This window comes from Tricharina praecox (assembly GCF_024521635.1).
Source record: "Tricharina praecox strain CBS 144465 chromosome Unknown BZA05scaffold_6, whole genome shotgun sequence".
NCBI classification, from domain to species: domain Eukaryota; kingdom Fungi; phylum Ascomycota; class Pezizomycetes; order Pezizales; family Pyronemataceae; genus Tricharina; species Tricharina praecox.
In genome coordinates, this window is record NW_026250408.1 from 897,410 (window position 1) to 912,970 (window position 15,561).

At 54.4% G+C, this 15,561-nt stretch overlaps 2 protein-coding genes across 2 annotated transcripts; one reads left to right on the forward strand and one right to left on the reverse strand.

Moving 5' to 3' along the window:
* Window positions 1-6,764: 6,764 nt before the first annotated feature.
* BZA05DRAFT_238550 (uncharacterized protein) lies at window positions 6,765-8,369 on the reverse strand. The gene is made up of 3 exons (XM_051479881.1): window positions 8,038-8,369; window positions 7,574-7,985; window positions 6,765-7,517 (listed from the first exon to the last, which is right to left on the reverse strand). The coding sequence occupies exons 1-3, from the start codon at window positions 8,097-8,099 to the stop codon at window positions 6,903-6,905; spliced, it is 1,089 nt and encodes a 362-aa protein (XP_051341668.1). The 5' UTR covers window positions 8,100-8,369; the 3' UTR covers window positions 6,765-6,902.
* A 5,609-nt stretch (window positions 8,370-13,978) lies between these two features.
* On the forward strand, window positions 13,979-14,674 carry BZA05DRAFT_391394 (uncharacterized protein). Its single transcript, XM_051482971.1, has 2 exons — window positions 13,979-14,144; window positions 14,202-14,674. The coding sequence occupies exon 2, from the start codon at window positions 14,259-14,261 to the stop codon at window positions 14,469-14,471; it is 213 nt and encodes a 70-aa protein (XP_051341669.1). The 5' UTR covers window positions 13,979-14,144; window positions 14,202-14,258; the 3' UTR covers window positions 14,472-14,674.
* Window positions 14,675-15,561: the final 887 nt, after the last annotated feature.

Here is a 15,561-nt window from a genome sequence, read left to right on the forward strand (position 1 = left end):
GGGTTCTCGTCAGACAAAACTTCAGTAGCCAGCACACAGCGCCTGCCAACAGCATTAGTAGCCATCAACGCGGCAACGAGTGCCCCTTGTCCGTGCCGCGTGCACAGCCAGAGGCGACACGAATCACGATCAGTCGTCTCCGGCGGCGGCGGAGAGGGCCCGTGCCGTGCAGGTGCAGATGTTGGATATCCAACTCAACTCAATTCGTGCTGCAATTCTGCAATTCCTCGACTGTCGTATTGGTCGAGTACCGAGGTGAAGGAGGACCTAAGGTAACTATCGGCCCATCACACTTCCGCTAAACTGTGATGGCGATTGCATCTCAGACATTTGGGATCCAACTCGATGATTTTTGCTTTTCTTCTTCCAAGCCTGGGTACATTAGGTGCTTACTTGTCTACATACAAGTCTGTATGTAGACAAGTAGTATGTATGCACAGTGTGTACTGGACGGAACTGCCAACCGCCAAATGCCAACTGCCAACGGTGCTGAATCTCTCCTTGAAACCGACTCAAACCTGCAGCTACCTCGCTCGATGGGAATATGCAAGCCGACCGGTCGGTTCAGCCCGTGGGCTTCGACGCGTGAGTACGGCAGTGTATGTAAATACGGCAGTGTGTGTGTATATGTGTCCCCAGCCTGCAGCCGCTCCGCATCGTGTTTCCATCTTGCGTCGTGTTGCGAGATACCATCCTCCCCCACCACCACCACCACCACCACCACCACCGCCGCCGCATCCTCCTTCCACCCGGACCGCAGCGGAAAACTGCACAACTGCACCGTGCACGACGGCCCACGCCAACCGTAACCCGTTGCTGGAAGAACAAGAGGCACGTTACCTAGGCACGTACCTATGCGGGTCGAGTTGACACCGAGCGGTATATTCCCGTCTCCAACACCCACCCGCCCAACACCCCGGAGTAGATAGCATTTCCGCAATCGTCACGCGGCACGCGGTTCGTCGGTCGGTCCCCGTACTGCACTGTATGCACTTCGCCTTCGATAGGCTTTGGGTTGTTGTTTTCAAGCCGATATGTAGGTTAGTAGTGTGTATGTAGTGTCCATAGCCCAACCGCTCCGGCCTTTACACGGTGCCTAGAGTACTCTACATACATAACTGCACCGTGCCGCGAGGAAAGTGCATACCCGCCCCGCCCCGCCTAGATTAGGTAGATTAGGTACTCTACCAACCTACATACGTGGTCGGGTGCCATCGAGCCGCCCGTCCCACCCGCCCGTCCCGCAGGCCGCAGGCCGCCCGCCAACCCGCTCGCTCGCTCGCCAGCGAACGAACGAACGAACGAACGACGACGCAGACTACAACGCACCCGGGAGCATTACCTTGGTTCCTACTACGAACGATATTACCGGCCCTTGGTGTCGCGCGAGCAACCGCCGCCAGTATACCGCTAGTATCGTGGGTAACATAGCGCATGTAGTACGTTCCTTTAGGCTTCGGAGCGGTTCGCACCACCGACCACAGCGATTATCTAAGCCCAACTGCGCATACCTACCCATCCAGAGTATCCATGCGGTAAGCGCCCCCCGCGCCCCCCGCACCCGCTCGCCCTCCAGCGCCAACGATCATCCTCTGACCATCCAACACCCAGCCACAATCGTATGCCCGACTCCCCGATCGGCCAGCATCTACGATTCAATGCGATGCGATTCCCCCCCTTTTGTCGCCTCGCCTCGATTCGATGCTGACAGATGGAGGGTCACGGGCGGACGCCACCGAGCACAGCACCCAAGCACCCACGCACCCTCCCGCGCATAACACCCTCCCACGCACCCACGCATAGCACAGCACGCACCCTCGCATAGCACCGAGGCATAGTACACACGCATAGCACACACGCACGCGCGCTGCCGCAACCGCGTACGACCTGCGCACCACCTGCGCCAAGGTTCGAAGTTCAAACGGAAAATAGGCGCTGCCCCTGCGAGCTTTGCTCCGCCCAGTACTTGGGCATAGAGTTCGAGTCGCCGACGAGACAGGCGCACCTTTCCCCCATAACTGCATGCTTTAGTTACGTCCCCTATAATGCCCACGCCCACGTTCACGACCTCACCACGCTGCGCTGCATAGGTACGGTAGAGTAGGTACCTATCATAGGCAGATATCATAGGCCGATAGGTATCCTACCTATGATATGTGCATAACCACCAGCACCACCAGCAGTAGCACCTCCAGCATCACCCAAAGCAACCGCTAGTTAACAAGTACCTCACTAACCACTGCATCACCGCAACCATCGCACCGCACCGCATTAGTTACGAGCGTGTAGCATAACAGCTAGCCTGTCTCACCGAAGAGGGGGTGGTGAGACTTACGTTCCTTCTGCCATGTTCTTCCACTTCTTCTTCTGCAGCGTCTGACTCCGCTTGTTCTGCAGCCAGCTGCCGACAGTCCGACAGTCCGACTCTCCGCCTGTGGGGTGCTGTCTATGCTATGCTATAGGTGGACGGCGGAAGTTCCACATGAGCCACCAGGGCTACATAGGTAGCTAGCCACGGTCGGGCCCACTGCTAGAGTAAATGCTCACTCGTGAGACAACTTGCAAGTCAAGTGGCAAGCCACACATCACGACTCTTTGCTTTGCAAACAGGCTATATAAACAAAATCGTCTTGTATCCGTGAAGAATATGTGGAGGAGCATGTGGAGGATGTGGAGGAGCATGTGGAGGAGGAGGAGGACGACCACGTAATTAGAGTAACTAACGGCGAACCCATGCCAGCCACCGGACCGGACCCAAAACCGACCCAACGCGGCGGATCACCCACCACCAGCACCAGCACCACCAGCACCACCAGCACCACCAGCACCACCAGCACCAGCACCACTTCCACCACCACACGGGCCGCGATGTGATTTCCGTTAGACGGTTTTGGTATTCTTCCTTGCAGAATTTCGCTTTTTACTTTGGCTTCAGGATCTTGTTTTTTTTCTTCACACCCCCTCATTCTCCTCCTGCTCCTCCTCCCAGGGCGGTGGGTAGGGAAAATTAGTACACGTGCACCAACCCGACGAGTTGGAAAAAGCTAAAAGAGATCCAGAGCTTGAACAAAGAAAGAAAGAGAAAGAAAGAAAAAAACTAACAACAAGCGGAGATACATACACATGCGTATATACCTCTCTTGGGAGCAGCGGCCGGAGATGAAATGGGTGGGGGGGGGGGTGTCGTTATGTATCTATAGCACATAAGTTGGTACATAATACCGGTCGGATGCTTGCGGTGGTAGTGGGGGGAGGGAATTGGGGGGGATGGGATGGGGGGAGGGGTTAATTAACTCTCGCTATAGATCCACGGCACGGTTTACCATGGGCAGCATGGGGGCGGACGATTTTCGGCGTCGCTGTCGGTGCGATTGCCCCCGTCGTCGTCCCACTATGTGCTCTAGATACTAGTACCGACTTCAAAACATGCCGCCCCCAACGCCGGTCGCCCATCCGTCGCATGCTTGCGTGGAGGATCGTATCCCGTCTGGGCAAGCACGCCCACGCCCCTGGGACAGTATCTAGCCAGGCACTGCATGCGTTCGGTTACAGAGAAGAAGCTCGGAGGCGCGGCGGCGGAGGAGAGGGCTCGTCGGAGGTCTGTGTCGTTTCCAGCAGCCCAGCAGCCCAGCAGCCTGGAGAAATGTGATAATCCGGTGATTGATAGCTGGATGGGGGGTGGGTCTCGGATGCTACCGTATATGATATGATATGATGGCTGTGCAGTGCAGTGGAGACGACCCGAAACGAGGCTTGCGAGTAGCAGTCAGCAGTGGTGGGGCTCGACCGGTATCACGGACGGATAGACGGACGGATGGACGGACGGACGGCGAGACCCCTCCCCCTCCCGCGCACTGCCCGACACAGACACCGGCACCGACACAGACACAGACACAGACACGGTCGAAACGTCGGATCGTCGTCGTCTCCGACGACACGAACAACTCGGACGCCACGCTACTCCACTGCAGTTAGTCTCCATCGTCGTCGTGCGCGGAATCGAAGATGGCGACCTCGACCCCCAAGGCTTACCATTTTTTCGCGCCCGCCTACCTACCACGGCAGTACCTAGCCATGCAATTGGTCATGACATGAAGGCTGGCCCGCCCGCACGTACTAGTCGCGCATCATCATCATACAGACTCCGTGGGATGCGCGCGCGGGATGAACATCATATCATGCTGGCGGCCTCGTCAAAAGATAGATCAGGTGCGTCCCCGCCGCCGTCTCTCGCGCAAACCTCTTCGGATTCCCGTTCGGGCCAGTGTAGCCAGTCGTCCGCTTCCTTTTCTCCCGCTTCCTTTTCTCCCGCTTCCTTTTTTCCTTCTTTTTTTTAGACGTTGCAGCTTATGATCGTAGACGACAGAAAGCCGAGGAGAGGAAAACTTCAACTGCCGGCGGCACCTTCAAGCAAGCAAGCAAGCAAGCAAGCAGGTGATGCGTGTGTAGAGTTGCATCTGCATCGAAGCCTAACCTGAAGCCTTGTCCTTGTATGTAGAATAGAGTATCCATCCATCCATCCATCCATCCTTCCTATGTACCCCCTAACAAACTACTCTGCACGCAGCGAAGCCTCGCAGGTGGGTATGTAGAGTATGATGAAGGATCCGCATGATGACCGCAACGAGCGGGCCCGCCCACGCACTCGCTCACGCACTCGAAACTCGAAACTCGCAACCCGCAGCCCGAGCCTCGCGCGTGCATATCTATCATACCCCATATCTACCGTACCCCATACCATACTCCATACCATAGAGTAGAGCAGATCTGGGATAGATCCTCCGCCGCACCATGACCATGACCGCAGGGCCCGCAGCCTCGTTATGATTACGTCTCGGTGGATCTCTCCAGAGTCCAAGTAACCCCCGACCCCCCGATCCTCCGATCCTCCGATCCTCGTTCCCGTGGTCCTCGGCCGGCCGCGGCTCGTCTCCACATCTACCGTATCTACCGTACTTCATAGCTTCGTAGCGCCGTCAGCTTCGCGGGCTAGGTCTTGGCTTCATACTAGTAGGTAGAGTAGTCGAGCCTCGCGTCTCCATCTCCGGCCTCGAGCCAGCCTCGCTTTGGAGTAGAGTAGAGTAACGCCCCCCACGTGCGCCCATGCTCACGCCCTCGCCCCCCTGCGGCGTACTGCGGCGTGATGTTGGATGCTGCGGGCTGTTGGATGGGGATTGGATGCGTGATGTTGGCTCCGTGCTTGGATGCGGGTTTAGGTTCTGAACCTACCTATGTAGCCAATTGGTAACGGCACGAAAGTATGAATTTACAAATCATACATACGGTACCTGTATATGTAAATAGTAGTCGGCATTCGAGGGATCGGTATGTAATATGTATGGGGTATGTAGCAGATCATCAGAATTGCATACATACCGTAGGCGGACGAGAAAACACGCCGGCAACGAGAGAGGCAAGTATGCAGAGCAAGTAGAGTAGAGAAGCAGAGCAAGTACTTGTGAAGTCATGTTCTGCCCTGCTCTGATATGAAGAATACCTGGTATGTAATCTCGACTCTCAACCCGCTCTCGTTCCTGCGTCGTTCCTGCGGTCGCCCGTCCGCCCGCCCGTCCCGTCCCCGTCCTCCCGCCCGTCTGACCGTTCGTCAATCCGTCCCCGTCAACAGCATCATGCGGAATAAGGTCTGATGAGAAAGAACAAAAAAAAGCTACAAACAGAACCTCCCCCGTCCGCCGCGCCGAAAACGTCCTTGCATCGCCGTTTCTCAAACTTTCGAGATGTTTTCGGAGCCGCACACCCACACACCCCCACGCCCCGTGAAGTTGTAGGCTCCTTTTAGGTTTTCGATCGTCTCCCTCCAGCGTCGACAGATGCATTCGCTCGTTCACATGCAAAGTTTTTGCAAACACATGCATCCGACTCGACTGGAAAAAGACTAACAACTGTCCCGTTGCAATCCCAATTCCATCATCGCAGATCCAGGAACCAAAAACAGCAACACTGCTAGCAACACAGCAACACTGCTAGCAACGAACAAACATTTCAAAGTAAAGTTCACAACGCATCCTGCATTGGAGATTTGTTTTTTGTTTTTTCCCTTCTTTTCTTTTCTTCATCCTTTCTTTTCTTTCCGTCTCAGTTCAGTTCAGTTCACAGTTCAGTTCAGTTTGCAATTTTATCTTATTTTATTTTATTTTTATTTATTTCCTTAACAACACCGTAAACGGCGCTATGTGTCCCGCCGTCGTCATTGAATCTCCCCCCTCGGGCCAGATCCATCTCCATCATCGGAGCTAAAATGAAGAAAATGAAAAGAAAGAAAAACACTATATACCAAAAGTTACAAGCATGAAGCAGCGGTGCAGGTCTCAAGACTTTGAGAGCGTTAAAAAAATGCCGCCATACAACCGCCCACTAGAGCAGGCCCAGCTAAACAAGCCGGAACGGAAAAACAGAAGGAAAAAAAATCCAAACTCCGCCCAAATAGCACAACACAACGCCTAAAAGGTTGATCCAAAGCGAGCCCCCTCCCGGTAAAGGAAGAAAAAAAAAAGAAGAAAGACAAAAAAAAAGGAAAGCTAGGAAAAAATTGTGGCAGCACAGTCGATGAGATGGACAATCCGATACAATACAGAACATAAAAAAAACAGACCCCAAAAACTCCATAATAATGAAAGGAAACAACCCCCCGTCCCCGTCCCGAAAAGTACGATAGGAAAAGGAAAAATACAAAAGAAAAAATAAAAATCAAATGCCAGGTGCAGAGTCGATTCGGAAGTCGTAAATGAGTGTGTTGACTGTCCGCCGACCATTGCTTTTTTGTCCGGGTCGCCCCAAGCCGTGTATGGAAAATACTCCTGAAATTTTATGCCGTAATTCGTATGTCATGATATGCGCCTTGTCCCCAAAAACACCAAAAGAAATCGAACAGACGAGTCAAACTAGTTGTAATGTCTGACCTCATCGTTGCTCGCATTCCAGTCGGTGCTGAAGACCTTCTTCGAACTTTGGTTCCAACCGGTAGTGTAGACGTTCTTCGAGCTCGCGTTCCAGTCCGAGTGGTACACCTTCTTAGAGTGGCTCGAGACTCCGAGCTTTGCCAGACCGCGAACAATCTTCTCGAGGGTACTCCTCTTTCCGGTTCCCTCGAACTCCGACTCCGACGAGTCGTTGCCGCTGTCGCGTCTTCCGTACGAGTTCTTGGGGCTGATGGGCTCCATCATCTCGACACTGGCGTCCGACCGGAAGCTGCCGTAGCTGGCAGGGCGCGCAAGATCTTCGGCGGTCTGGATCATGGCGAGCGATCGCTCGCAGTAGTCGTAGACGTTGTTGCTGATCTTCTCCCACTCGGACTGGTTGCGGACGGCGTCGAGGATGCCAGGGCCGTTCTTCTCGACGGCGATGATGTACTTCCAGAGAGCTTGGCGCTGTACTGCCAGTGTGCTCGCGGTCAGGACGGCGTTGATGTCTTCCTCTTCAATGGGGTAGAGGGTGTTGAGAAACGCGACACAGTTGCACTTGTTGAACCTGGGCAGTGCGAGCTCATTGGCCAATGTCTGTGCAGGAGTCAGCAAGTGATATCATGCAGGATGATGCCTGCAGGATGACTTACGAAGCGTCTGATGCCGGTGAGCGCAACCGCGTAGGTGCGATCGAGCTTGGTGGATCTGCTCTTGAAGTTGCGGATCTTGGCGTCGTGCTCGCCGCGCGCCTTGGTGGCCTTCTCCAGCTCCTTCTTGCGGCGGTGTTCGAGGTCGCACAGGTAGTCGAGAGCGGTCAAGGCCTTGTCGAAGTCGACATCCGCGAAGGTTTGCGGGAAGCAGTCCTTGATGAAGGTGGTCAGGAAAACCGGAGGCAGTGTGCAGTGCTGTTCGGGAATTTTCTGGATGTGCTCCATGAGCGTGGTCTTGAAGTCGGCGGGCGAAGCCGAGGCGGTCTGGCAGTTCAGGGTGTAGATGATGCGGAGCGGCAGCCTCATCCTGGTAGCGTAAGGTTCGGGATCTGTCAGGACATGGCCGAGGACCCTGAATCGGACGTCAGCATTGCGAATCCGCGATCGTGCCGAGATGTACCCACCAATTCATAGCCATTCCGGTTGTGGGGCTGGTTGGCGACGATGTTGGAGAGTATTGTGACATGGTTGCGGGAGTTGTGGTTGTATGAGAGTGTTTGATCTGATGGTGTGATGGTGTGGTAGTTTGATTGACTGATTGACTGATTGATTGTTGTTTGATTGTTGGATGGTGGTTGTGCCTGGACTGGATAGGGAGAGTTGCGAAGGAGAGTTGCAGTGATTGACTGAAGGAATGGAGGCAGTTGAGATACTCGACGGACTTGACAATCAATATGTAGGGGAGGATGGCGATGGGTGGATGGGGGGACGGCAAGTGTTTATTCGTGGTTTTCAGGAGGCGTGCGGGCAGTGGATGGGGGACCCAGAGGGCCGGGCGCGGGTAGTGTGGAGCAGCAGACGTTGGGCAGGGGTGGGTGGTCGTGGGTGGATGGAGGGTGGGAGGGATGGTGGCTGCGTTGCCGGGAAGAGCAACCAGTTTCTTAGTGGTGGGGACATGAGCGCGCCGCCCACCCCGGCGCCCACTCCCTCCCATCCACCACCACCACCACCACCACCACCACCACCACCACCACCACCACCATCCATCCCCCCTCCCACCCTCCCCCCCCCCTCTCCTTAGGCTCGTCCTCCTCTCCCTCCCCCCCTCCTCTGCTCCCCTCCCTCCCCGTCCATCCCATGCCCAATCCCCTGCCTTGCCTGCTGCTTGCTTGCTTTTGTGCCGCCTCCACCGCTAGTCCGCTTTCGAAGCGATGCTCTTCGCATTCCCAACCCTGGAAACCTTCACCTGGCTCACTCGCTCGCAAACTGCATCCCCCCAAAGCGAGAAAAAAAAAACTGCACGACGAGGCACATGTCCCACGCAGTTGTAGAGTACCGTAGTACGTACTGACTTACTCGAGGATCCCCACCCCCCCAGATGATCGCCAAATCAACACAGGAGAAGTCCGTCGCGACAGTCACCCACCCGAATCCAAATCCGAATTCACCGAATTGCGCGACCGTATTGGTACATATCGAAATACCCAAACTGACGTCTGCCAGGGAAAACCCCAACAGCAACACCAACACCAACAATAACTGCATTTCGCCGAGTCCACTCGCGAAGGGTTGTGGTCGAACGAGGAGTGGCCGCCGTGGAGGGCATTGCGCAGTTCGCACTCTCTCCCATTCGGGCGGTGCATCATCGTCAGCGACCTTGGGCGTCAGGCGTAGTTGCGCCGTATGTCCTAACAGTACTCTGCTATTATGCTATAGATACAGCACGGTAGAGTACAGTACCGGTACCTGCGATACCGTACGTTCCGCGTACTCGTCCTCTCGCCTCTCGCCTCTCGATGGGGAAGTCGATATATGCATCTGCTTTTACCTCGACGAGCAACTACCGGTACCGGTCGGCTGCTTCTCCGTGCCTTCGTCTCCACGTCCGCCCAGAGACATTCGGAATTTTATTTCACTCACCGACCCACACAGCACACAGAATTCGCTCCCACCCACCCTCCCTCCCACCTTCGCTCCCACCACCGTCCCCTTGGGTGTTGGAATCTCGGGACTTATGATTATGTTGCCTAGCCGTTTTTTTCTTTCTTTTTTCTTTCTCTTTTTTCTTCTCTTTTCTTTTCACAAAGAACCCCAGTCTCTCGGGTTTTCTCCCTGTGTGTGCCTGCGAGACAGCAGAATCCCCCCCCTCAATCGCTCCCGGAATCGCAAACAACATGTGGGATGCTTCACCCGTCTGTCCGTGTTCCCTCCCGTAGAGTAGAGTACTACCTCCCACCAGCCGGGTGGGGGTCGGTTTGAGCACGGAACACAAAGAGCCCACCGTACTTCACAGACGGGCTCCGTATTGTTGGTAGCAAACTCGGTGGATGGGAACGATTGAAAGAAGGAAAGATGGAGAGAAGGATAGAAAGAAGCAAAGAAAGAAAAAAGCCACCGCTTCTGCCACAGACGGGAATCATGATTGTATGGAACAAACCTCTCACACTTCGTACAGCTCTCACACTCCGCTCTTCCAACCGCGTTAGATACTCTGCCTACTTTCTCACCAGCGTGTGTGAAGCCTGTGAAGCCCGTGAAGCCTGTTTGCTTTAGTGCTTATGATGGATTATCTCCACTCTGTACTCTACTCTATGTACTCCATGTATGTACTCTATGTATCTACTCTGCATGCTCACTCGCCTCGAGGACTACCTACTCTCACTACTGTAGGAACATTCCTGCACGCACAGCTTAGTCGAAATCATCCATACTTGGTTACCGAGAAGAAAAACACAGATAGCGGTCGCTTTGTATGTACCGCATGTACCGCATGTACCGCATGTACTCTATTCACGAGCTCCATGTATCTACCGTGAAGGCTCTTCCCGGATGTCTGTATGTATGTCTGTATGTACTATCTACAAGGAGATGATTCACGGGCATGATAACTGCCTGTGTACATACCTTCTATGCACTCCATATACCGAAGGTACCGCAGGTACTCCATGTAGGTGCTCCGTGTATCTATCTATCTACCGTGATTCCATGAAGGCTTCTGCCGGCCGGATACGCCGTTCGCCCTGAAGCCTGGAGTTTGCATGGAGTTGGCATACATGCCGGCGCAATAATAATAATCCGCTCACCCACACGTGAGGATGTGGAGTAGAGTAGGTAGTGCCTATGCCTGTGCCTATGCCTATGCCTATGCCTATGCCTATTTGTGGCCCATACATTCACCCCATAAATCCATACATCCATACCGCAGTACAGAAGTCTATGGATATCCCTAGTAGGTGTCTTGACTCTTGAGTACGGCGGTAGTGGGCGATCAACTGTCTAGGTAGCAGGCTATTACTAGTAGCGGAGACGAGCCGGACCTGAACTGGTTTACGTGTCTAGATATGTAGGTATTTAGAGATGTAAGACGAGGCTGCTTATGTACGAGTACTACGTACGAACCCACGAACATAACCCATGAAACCGTCTGGCAAGGCTGTCGGCGAAGAAAGGCGGTATGGTCAACGTCATCGTCAACGTCAACGGGCACTTGCGTACTTCCCTACCTACTAGGTATGATATGCATATGTAGTATTTGCACCTCGAAGAGGGTCTATCGAATTCTCGAGCCTCGAACATCTACATCCAGAGTAGAATAGAGTATAACCATAGAGTAGGTAGCCGATACTACCGATACCTACTACAGTCTACCAACCGAAGCCTCGCCAGTTCATTTCACCAGTCCGCCAGCTCGCCAGTCCAGTCCGCCAGTCCGCCAATCCGTAAGTCCCCCAGTTCGCCAGTTCGCAACAATTTCTCTCCGCACAGTCTCTCCGCTTCAGTGTCTCCGCTCCGTCGGGGCGGTACCGGTATGTAATGATCTACACCTGCCCTGTACTGGCACTTGCACCGGTACCCACTGGCACCTACTGGCAATCACAGGGCAATCACAGGCACTGGTCAAGACTCAGGGTCAATACGGCATCAACCAAACTTCAACCGGACTCAACCGACTCAACCGACACACCCGGACTGCAACCGGAGTCCTGCCGGATCAACCGGTTCCACCAGTTCCACTATGTACGGACTACTGACTACGTACGGACTATCATCCACATGTATGTATCATATGTATCATATCGAAATTACGTTCTCTTGAGCGTGCGTAGTCACCTATGGAGCCGCCAATTCGGAAGCGAATGTCGGGAGCCTGGGAAGTTGTGGAGCCTGGGGAGTTGTGGAGCTTAAGGTGGGAGCTTGGGAATTAGGGAGCTTACAGATCTTGGGTCTTGGGTCGTGGTCTTGGGCCCTCTGCGGATCTTGGGCCCTTCGGTCGGTGGAGGTGGAGGTGGAGGTGGATCATTGGCCTTCTGTCGGTGGAGGAGTCCGGTTGCTCGGACTCGAGGGATGGGTTCATTGGGATGGGATGGGATGGGATGGGATGGGATGGGATGGGATGGGATGGGATGGGATACGAGGAGTGGGATATGCATGCGAGGAGAGGGATACGAGCGAACTAGATACCGGTATGCGCGCGGGGGCGGGGCGGACGAGGGGGCGGTGGGCGATGGGGCTTCGGGGCAATGGAATGGGGAAATGGGTACCTATATCATGATTCATGTATGAATAATGATGTGGGATTCTAGATTCTTGGATATGTAAATGCTTACCTACCGGTATGTAGGTACCGAATTTCTAGGGAATCCACTCGCGAATACTGGACCTGCGGAATAGCTTGCGGAATAGCTTGCGGAATAACTTGCGGAATAACTTGCGGAATAACCTGCGGAATACTATAACCTACGGAATAATCTACGGAATAACCTGCGGAACGACCTGCGTGATGACACAAACTCCAGAGCGCCGAGGGAGAATGTCCTGCATTCCCCCTCCTCCGTGAAGATTCTCCTTGCACCCAAAACTGTGGAATCGCAGACTTGTTTCTCCCCTCTCCTTTCACCATTTCACCCGTGCTCATGGTTTGTTGGTCATGGTGGTGGAATAGGAAGCCCACAGGTCTGATCTGGTCTGATCTGTCAGGGCCGGTTCCGACTCCGGTGAGCTCGAGCGATCACGAAGCCTGTATGTACCGATGGAGCCTATACCGATGAAGCCTGTCTGTATACCTACCCACATACCTAGTATCGTATCGTACCGAACGTTTTACGTCCGTCTCGTCCCCTCCTGTCCCCTCCTGTCCAATCCCATCCCATCCTGTCCTGTCACTTCCAATCCTGTCCTGTCCTGTCACGTCCCACCCCGTCCTGTCAGGCTGTCACATCGTGAACGACAGCCCCACCCCGGCCTTTCAAACCCGAAATCAAAATGAGAGGCTCGTGTCCGATATTCCGATATTCCGATATTCCGAGGATCCGAACTGGATAACCACTATTTGGGTATGCTCCCATCCACGGGTAAATGCCATAGCCACCTATGTACATTCATACCTGCTAGAAGAAGGTAGAGCAACTCGTACTCCTCCGCGCACGGCGCTCGCACGGCGCTCGCTGGGAGTTTGGGACGTCCGGCGGAACGCCCGACGACGGAACGCGTACCTGCCTACCTGACTACCACCTATGTGGGTCTGTAGATCTGGCGCTGTCCCGAGAAAACACTCATCTCTATGTCGATACCTTATGTAGGTAGGTATGGACATACAACCTGATACTATAGGTGTGGACAATCATCCGAAGCCTCGCGCGCGCGCCCGGTCAAGCTTCAGCTTGAAGATCAGCACGGGCGAAGTTAAGAAGTTGCGAGGTTGCGAACCATCGACCGGCCGGCGGCCGCGGTATCAGGTGGATAACCTCCTGCTCCCGCTCCTCCATCAGCTCTACCTCCACCAGCTCAACAAGCTCCAGCTCCCCCTCATCCGGCGTATGCGTATGCGTATGCGTATGCGTATGCAACTCGTACTCCAGTGCATACATAATCTACTCCACCGACGCTTCTCCCTCACCACCGCGCCGTCACGCCGGCTAAACACCTCCCACTCTCCCCTCCACTCGAGCCTCACTCAACCCTCGCGCGGAGCCACAAACCCGCCGCGTATTAACCTCCTTGCCCACTCTACTCTATATACTCCATATGTCCATAACCCTATTAATCTAAACCCACTATGGAACCATCGGCGGCATGAGCCTTGCGGCGCTGCGCGGTGCGGCGCGGCGGAGACGGACGGGAAGGACCGGCGCGCGGCTCCTTCACCCCCGGTCCCTTCCCTTCCCTGTGGTGAGGGAGAAAAAACCCCTCCTCCTCCCTCCTCCTCCCTCCTCCACTGATCCCGAAGCAGAAACTGAAAGCAAAGCAGAAAGCAAGAGGGCTTCCGAGTTTACTGTTCCGGCGTTAGTCAGTGAGAGGGATACGAATGCGGATAGCTCCGGCACTTGGGTTCTATGAACAGAGCAGGCAGGCAGGAAGGAAGGCAGGCAGGCAAAGGCAGGGCGGCGGTGAACAGGGCAGGCCAGCGCAGGGGGGGGAGGGGATGGGCCGGCAACACATGGAAGCAACAACAGCAGCAACAGCAGCAACAGAAGCAACGCAACAACAGCAACAGCAACACAGCAACAGAAGCAACAGCAACAACAGAAGTCTTGGTAGTTACTTATAGCGGACTAGTCAGTTCCCTAGCCAACTATCGCAGAATCAGAATCAGAATCAGAACCACAGTCCCGATGTGCCGGATACCTACCTAGGTCCAATGCTATAACTAGAATCACCGAGCAAAACCAACCGGAAATCTTCCGTGATGCTACGGTGCTGTTTGGTGGTGGTGCAGTGGTGGTGCAGTGGTCTGCCTCCGTTCGCGTTTCCTCAAGGACGGGGAGGAGGCAGAAGGGGGAGGCCCGAGGATCGCTCCTGCCCTTCGGGGTACTCGCGTACCCAACTTACGCAGCACCCCCAGCGTACCCAGCGGCGCGGGTTGAATTGTTTCAACTACGACTTACCGTGTGGGGGCTAACCGTCTACTCTCGAAATGGCATCTCTCCAGGCTGTTCCCAGGCTGTTCCCGGGAAGAAGTCTTGCTTCTTGCTTCTTATCGACTGCGTCGCCGCAGCTAGTTAGCTAGGCTAGAGTACTTGGAGAAGAGTGCATACCGGGCGGGGGCCGTGGAGACACGGTTCCGACTCTTGGGTTTGGGATTGGGGGATTTGCGGTTTGGGCTATGTAGGGGAGGGGAGGGATTTGGGGGGAAATGATTCTCCGTCCGCGGTCCTGTCCTGTCCTCGGTTCCGGCGAACCGTGACAGTGTCGCTCACTACCCTACTCTACGTACTCACTCAACGCAACGCAACTCGGTCAGTCAGGAAACAAAGTCGAGACCACACACTTGAGGCTGTAGATTTGAAAGAAAGAAGAAAAGAAAGGAAAAAAAATCCTAGGAAAATGGAAAAGTGTCAGTGCCATCGTGGTCGGCCATCAATCACCCACCATCTTTCCTATCCCGTCGATAATTACTCGAGGTATAGTACTGCTTCCTGGTAGTTGTCACAAGAAGACCCGTGGGTAGGTAGGGTACCGGTACCGTATTTACCATAGCCACGACCCACGAGTACTTGGGAAGTTGGATGTTTGGAAGTTGGGACACTTGGGATATCTGCTTGGGTACGGTATCATCTATCATCTATCTATCGGCGACGCTCCCAATCCGGCCCCAGGAGTTGGAGCGGACCACCAACTTCTTCAGCATACAATCCCATCCCATCCAGTATCCCACCGATGATCCCAAGTTCCCAAGTTACCAATGCTGTGGCCCGTAAGTACTCAACCTATGTAGAGTACCTCGAGTAGGCGAACTCGCCATTGAGCTCGGACCGCGAATCATTCACACCCATTCACACACACATACGCACGCACTGCACACGCAGTAACGCAGTAATGCACAGCGTCTATGTAGCGTGTGTATGATATATGAGGGGCGAGTATCATATCACGGTAAGCTGGTTTGTATGCCATCTACTAGTATGCGATCCACGGCAGAAACGAATGGGACCTTTCTTTGGCGGCGGCGGCGTCGGTGCCGCGCTAGTTATTGGGCTGGGCTGTCTGGT

What these genes read in the sequence shown, in the direction of transcription:
- BZA05DRAFT_391394 (XM_051482971.1), top strand. Translation starts at nt 14,259, where the DNA reads ATGCTACGGTGCTGTTTGGTGGTGGTGCAGTGGTGGTGCAGTGGTCTG.
- BZA05DRAFT_238550 (XM_051479881.1), bottom strand. Translation starts at nt 8,099, where the DNA reads ATGTCACAATACTCTCCAACATCGTCGCCAACCAGCCCCACAACCGGA. An exon ending in ACCGGAATGGCTATGAATTG is followed by an intron (nt 7,986 to 8,037) that starts GTGGGTACATCT and finishes CGTCCGATTCAG; the next exon opens with GGTCCTCGGCCATGTCCTGA. An exon ending in TCACCGGCATCAGACGCTTC is followed by an intron (nt 7,518 to 7,573) that starts GTAAGTCATCCT and finishes ACTCCTGCACAG; the next exon opens with ACATTGGCCAATGAGCTCGC.